We start from the raw sequence: 6,906 nt of genomic DNA on the forward strand, positions 1-6,906 counted from the left end.
ATAGATCTCTTTATTGTGATAGCGGATGAAAAGGAGAAAAAACGACATGTGTTTCTCTAGACAAAGGACAGAAAATGATAGTACCCATATAATATATCGTCTATTTTTAATTAACTAATTTATTTAACCAAATAAAATTCAACAAACTATTATTTTTATTAAATAATCATGTACTAATATAGATTTCGTATTGAATTAGCCTCATTATATATTGTGCGCTTAAATAAATAAAAAAATTAATTATTAATTTAGATATTGTGAGTATATAAATAAATAATACATTATATAGACAAACACGAACTTATTGGTATTAAAATATAAGGAAATAATTTTTAAAAATTTAAATATAAATTAAAAATTTTACGTTAAATATAAATGAAAAAGTTGAGAGATTCGTAAGAAATACAAAATCTACAAACTTTAAATCTTAAAGTTGTATATTAAAGATAACCTTAGATCTTTTATATGGACAACTTATACTCCAGATGTGATTAATCTTTCCAATTTATTTCAGTTAAAAAAAATCTAACAATAATATCAGAACAAATAATTTGTCTTATTGTCGAGCTCATGTATAAACAAATATATATGTGGTAAGACTCAATCGCAATTAGGTTCAGTAGTCAATAAAAATATGTTAGGATAAATGTGAAATAAGTATGTGGTAAAAATTCAAAGTAAAATTCTACTCACACTTATAGAAAAAGTTGTTAGAAATCAAACAAGTTGAAAGCCCCATATTAAATAGAAAAATATTAAATGATATATAGAAAAACAATACCTAAAAAAGCTTAAATATTTAAAATTTTATATTAAAAGTGGTGTGAAACTTTTTATATATAGACAAGTCATACATGATTAACCTAACCTATCCTGGTAAAATATTTCAACCTTTATATTATTAGTTAATCACAAATTGTGTAATAAGTTTATCATTACTTTCACAATAACTAATTTAAAAGTTATATTAATAATAATTTGCAATTGACTAATATTGTAAAACTATCTTATGTTACGAGTGTATATTCGTAAAAATTTCGTTATATTTCTAAGAATCCATCAATTATATATATATATATATATATATATATATATATATATATATATATATATATATATATATATTAATTAGTATTACGTTATTTTAAAAACAGATGAAACAAAAACATTACTACTTAATGTTGAGACACACTTAAAGACCCAAAAGGATGTTAGGTGGATTTCTTTGCAGGTACTCTGAAAATAGAATAAAAAAACATTAAGAGGAAAACAATTAGATTAAGTTCTCCGTAAGTTAAGTTAAAAGAAAATATTTTTTTTTATAAATTATATTATAACTAAACTAGTTTTAACTTGTAACAAAAATGAAAAATTATATTTTGAATTTCATTTTTTTACTTCTATCGTTTACTTTCTGACGTGATTTATTATTATTCTTTTAAAAAAAATAATGATGCATTAATTAATAATTAATTAATAACATAGATTAAATTACGTCAGAAAAAAAGTAAATAATGAACCGAGAGGCATAATATTATTGTAAAAAATTAATTTTATCTTTTTTTCTGTTCTAAAATAACTTGGAGAGAAACCGGCGGCAACTTACTTCATGTTATAATCCAAACTTTTGAATTAAATGAGTCATTACCGTGTTGTTAAGAAAATAAAGTATGGTTTTTATTGAAAAAATGAATGAAAAGAAAGAAAAACAAATGGTGATTAGGTTTTAGCATCTTTCCACCTAAGCTATGCTCATGGGGAAGAGAATGAAAAAATAAATAAAAAATAAAAGCCAAACTTGAGGATGTAATCGATACATGTGAAGGCACTTATTGACCGACTTACCCTAAAAGAATAGTCCAACCTGCATCTCATGCTAGGTGTAGTTTCTCATTCCGAAACTGAAATACAACTAAAAGTGCCCAACATGGACATGGATCACTCTATCAAATTAGGCACTCTTTCAATCACCTTCCTCCTAATTTTTTTTCGGAAAATAACCTTTAATAAATTCTTTTAAAAGTTTCAAAAATTTAATTTTTTCATTAATTTGTATATAAATTAAAAGATAAATAAGTTATACGAGAGAGTTCTTTAGTTAAGGCAAAAGCAAAACCACTTTTTTGATGTTTTTGGTGCACACAAGATCGTTTAGGTCAGTGTACCCTGTACTTCTAGGTCCACACCCCATCAGCTTTATTATTCCATGCCTTCTTCTCACGCCATAAACCCCACAAGAACACTCTTTCTTAAGCCCTCATGCATGGTGGTGGCCCTTTAAATCCCATCAATTTCTTCTCCTTTTTCTTATCATCCAAACACTGCCTTCCTAAACCTTCGTGCTTTCTCTTCCATCATGCCCTTCATTTTCCTATTTTCACTCCCCTCTCAGCCATAGTTAACAACGACAAGAGAAAAAAAAAAATGGATGAAACTAACTTTCTCTTGGAGATGAAGTTCGTTTCCTCCTTGTGTCTTCATAACTTCTTCAACCTTCTACGTGAAGAAACAGTGTCCTTTCTCTCCGTGTTCTCTTCGGATCCCCTGTTTCATTGCGTCGTCACTTTTTGTACTTTGGTTTTCCTCTACTTGCCCAACCTTTTCTTGAAGGTAGTGTTATCGCCGGTTCTCATTCTCACTTCGATTCTCCTTCTCTCCATTCTCCGCCTCGGTGCAATTCAGAAGTCACGACACGATACAAGGGAAAATCAAAGGAAGCACGACGAACCACCCATCGTTTATCAAGAAAACAGAGGAAGCAAATGCAGGGGAGAGAAACAGAGTTCGAGTCCCGTCCAACCCAACGAAACAGAGACGACGGAACAAGTGCACCGACGGGTTCATTCGGAAACAGAGGTCGATTCCGACGTGGGTTTTGAGCCAAGTTCGTGTTTTAGGGAGTGGAACGTGAAAGCGCCGTTGGATGTGATATATGAGGAGTATGGTGAAGGTGAAGAAGCGGGTGATGATGCAAACGAGAACGTGGGTATCGTAAGGTACCCTTCGTTGTCGCGGTTTTACCCGGAATCGGATTCGGATAGCGAATCGGATAGTGATTTTCCGGCGATCGGAGATTGGGACTCACCGGAGGACGTTGAGTTCAGGTGGGGCCAAGAAGAAGAGGAGGATGAGGAAGAAGAAGAAGAAGACAGAGAAGGGTTGATTGAGATAGCACTTGATGGATTCAAGAGGAAGAGGGGCATGGAGTTTCATTTCGAAGAAGAGAATTTGATTGAGATTGATATTTCTCCGTCCAGGTACAGAGAACTTTCCGGCGACGACGAAGTATTTTCCGGTGAGATAAGTTGCAATTAGTGTGACACTAATTCGAGATTGACGTAGTGGATTATTGTGTTTTTTGGGGTCGGTGAAAAGGGAAACCAGAGAATAGAAATCTGTGTTTTTTTTTAAAAGTAGGGTTTTGATGCTTCTCTTGAGGTTGTTACATGTTTATTAAATTTCATGATCCTGTAGAATAATTTACCCAACCCAAACTTCAAAAACTTCTTTAATGATGTATTCTAGGGTTGTTCCTCTTCCTGGATCCTTCCACACCCAAACAATAATATTAATGTGTTGCAGCCAAATTTGCAGGTATTACTAGATTCAACTGTTCCCTCTAATTGAAGTGTTTTGCATGTTCATGAAGTGGATTTGTAGAAAAGTTTTGGAGCATGTACATTAAGGGTAGTTTTGTGGTATGAAACCAATGCATTAAAAATGGTAATTTTCTCTTTTGTGAATTTAACTTTTCTCTATGAAGCTCCATCTCATCTCTAAGTTCATGTGAAATGTAACATGAGTAAGGCTTTCTCAACTATCTATCGTGATTTTGCAAATTTGTCTACATTGCTTTTTAAAAGATAAAAAAAAAAAAAAGAGTAAAACTCAGAGCTAATTGTCTAATACTTATGTTTTAGCTGAATGCAAAAAGAGAAAATGAGAGAAAAAAAAATAAAGAAAATATAGATTTGTGAAATGAATTAAAGAAATATAATGATTATTTTTTTTCTTGGTTGGTTAAAATAAGGAAGAAGGAAACCATAATTATAATTTTATTACTTGTATATTGTTATTAATAGGCTTTTGTGATTAAACTAATTGTCAAATTAGGTAAGTTAAGTGTAATCGGCTATATGATGAAATAAGTTTTATTTTATGTGAAAACATGTTAGATAGAAAGTAGTTTTAAGATTTATTTGTATAATTTAAAGAATAACTGTTGATGATAAAAAAAGAAGAAGAAGAAGAAGCCGTGCATAAATTTATTTTTAGTATAGCTGGTTTAATATTCAAAAGAATTAATTGTTGATATAAGATGAAAACAAAAGCTAGCTAAAAAAATATATTTTAGTCATAAACTCTGAAATTTTGCTTATTACAAAAGAATTTTCTTTGTTAAGATTATATTTTTTAATCATTTTCACAATATAAATTAAAAAAAAAATAAAGAATGAATTCTCATTTTTCTCACTTTCTTAATATTTTCTTTTATTTGTTTACAATTACATTCCAAACATCATGGCTATAAAAAATCGTATTCGACCATGTCTTCAATTATTATTTTTTTTAATCTTTATTTTAAAGTTTACTTTTCAACCATTTTTTCACGATTTTTTTTTTTTGTATAAAAAATTATATTAGAGTTTAAATAATTTTTTAAATTCAAAATATAATTTGTATATTTAAGGTGTAGAATACATAGTAGAACACGATCCACAGCCCATAGTGTTTTATGATTAATTATTGGGTACTGATATCACCCAGAACGATTTTATAGTTACAATTTTTTAATTGAAATAATTATTGTGATTTTCCTTTTCTTTAGAATTATTGCCTTGCATTTCTTTCTATTAAAAATTTACCTATCAGTGATTATCAAATTATTTATAATTATCAAGATATAATTTTCTTTAATCATTGATAAGTTTGAGTGGTCTATAAAACTTAATGATGATGAAATATTTTTTCTAATTGATATTTTTGCAGGGTTAATTAAGCTATTATTAAAGATTTCCTTTCAAGATAAAAGTGGAAACAGAGACATTGATTTTTGAAGCTCAATGAATAAGAACACTCTTCAATTTTTTTATTAAAGTGTGAGGAGATGAAACTACTGACTGTTAGGTAGTTAAGTCAAATACGTATCAGCCTTGTTAGTTAATAAAAAACAACTATCAGTTTTTTCTGTTGTATTCTGTTTCTCTGTATAATGTGCGGCTATATAAAGCATTGTAGTCCATGTGTATGTGATACAATTCATTCTTGAATATACTTTCATCTCTTTGAATCCTACTGTGTATTCTCTCTGTTGCGTAAAAGTTAACAGTGGTATCAAGAGCAAGGTTCCGATAGAACCTGTGAAGAGTTACAAAGGGCTAGTACGTGTTGTAAAGCTGTTTTGGGTAGTATTCCATATAGAGGAGTGATTCCTTGGTAAAGAGAGTAGTTTCTTGCTCAATCAAGAAAACCCATAGAAGAACCTCACGTAAAGGGGTATTGTCAGGTGGATCTACTGAAGAATGGCTGGAATGGGGAGTCTCATACAGGGAGGGTTACCAGTGTTTGACGGCAACATGTTTGATCAATGGAAGATCAAAATGCTTGCAGTTTTTGGGTTTCAAGATGTTGCAGAAATCATCCAAGAAGGTGTAGGTGATAAGTAGCAAGGCATCTGAGGAAGAAAAGAAGCACTTCAAGCAACAACAAAGCTTGATAGCAAGGCACGGTTCTTGCTGTATCAATGTGTAAACTCCAATATCTTTAACAAGGTCTGCAAGGCAACTACTGCCAAAGAAGTGTGGGAGATCTTGGAAAAGACTTATGGGGATGGAGACAAACACAAGAAAGTAAAGTTGCAGGCCCTACGAAGGAGGTTTGAATTTCTAATGATGGAAGATAATGAAACAGTTGCACAGTATCTTGATAAAATTCAAGGGTTGGTAAATGCTATGAAGACATGTAATGAGAAGGTCTTTGATCAGCATGTGGTGCATAAGGTCTTACGGTCTCTACCACCGAGGTTCGATCACCTAGTGATAACAATCGAGGAGACCAAAGATCTTGAAACTTTGGAGATGGAAGAACTTCAACACTCACTGGAGGCGCATGAGTACAGGTTGAGTGAAAGAAAATGTATTCAAGAACAAGCTCTACAAGTGAGGTCCACACCGAAAGGTAAGCCTAAAGGAGTGAAGAAAGGAGGCAAGAATTGGAAGGAGCAGAATCAAGAATCTGATTCTATAGAACCCGTAAAAGGGAAGAAACAAAACGCAGATGGTGACAAACCCTGGAAATTTGACAAGAAAAAGGTACGATGTTACAATTGTCAGAAAATGGGGCATTTTGCTCGTGAATGCAGGAATGGAGAAGGGTCGAAAACCAAGTCCACCAACCACGCGAATCTTGCCCAAGAAGATTCAGACTCAGAAGCAGTAGTTCTGATGGCAAAGACTGATAATGAGGTAGCAGAAGACACATCGTGGTATCTTGACTCGGGGTGTTCAACACACATGACGAGAAAGAAGGATTGGTTTGTCAAGATGAGTGAATCAACCCATGGTCAGATCAAATTTGCAGACAACAACAGCCTGTTAGCAGAAGGCATGGGAAGAGTGGTGTTAAGTGCTGATAGTGGAAGAAGAGTCCTGCTAGAAGATGTGTTATATGTACCAGGCTTGAAGACTAATCTGTTAAGCTTAGGCCAGCTACTACAGAAGGGGTATCATATTACCATGCAAAATAATCAGTTAAGCATGTTTGATCAACAAGAATACCTTGTTCTACAGGCAGAACTATCCCAGAATAGAACTTTTCGTGTTGGGATGAATAAGCATCATTGGTTCGCTGCTTCAACAAGTAAGACAGAATGGACTTGGCATTACAGGTATGGGCATCTGAACTTCA

At 32.3% G+C, this 6,906-nt stretch overlaps 1 protein-coding gene across 1 annotated transcript; it reads left to right on the plus strand.

The window, feature by feature from the left end:
- Window positions 1–2,409: 2,409 nt before the first annotated feature.
- LOC114177177 (uncharacterized) lies at window positions 2,410–3,587 on the plus strand. Its single transcript, XM_028062433.2, has one exon. It carries the CDS (start codon window positions 2,425–2,427, stop codon window positions 3,313–3,315), a length of 891 nt encoding a protein of 296 aa, XP_027918234.2. The 5' UTR covers window positions 2,410–2,424; the 3' UTR covers window positions 3,316–3,587.
- The last annotated feature ends 3,319 nt before the right edge of the window (window positions 3,588–6,906 follow it).

The sequence above is a fragment of the Vigna unguiculata genome, chromosome 3 (genome assembly GCF_037176805.1).
Source record: "Vigna unguiculata cultivar grain cowpea cultivar isolate G323 ecotype 2 chromosome 3, ASM3717680v1, whole genome shotgun sequence".
In the NCBI taxonomy this organism is placed as follows: domain Eukaryota; kingdom Viridiplantae; phylum Streptophyta; class Magnoliopsida; order Fabales; family Fabaceae; genus Vigna; species Vigna unguiculata.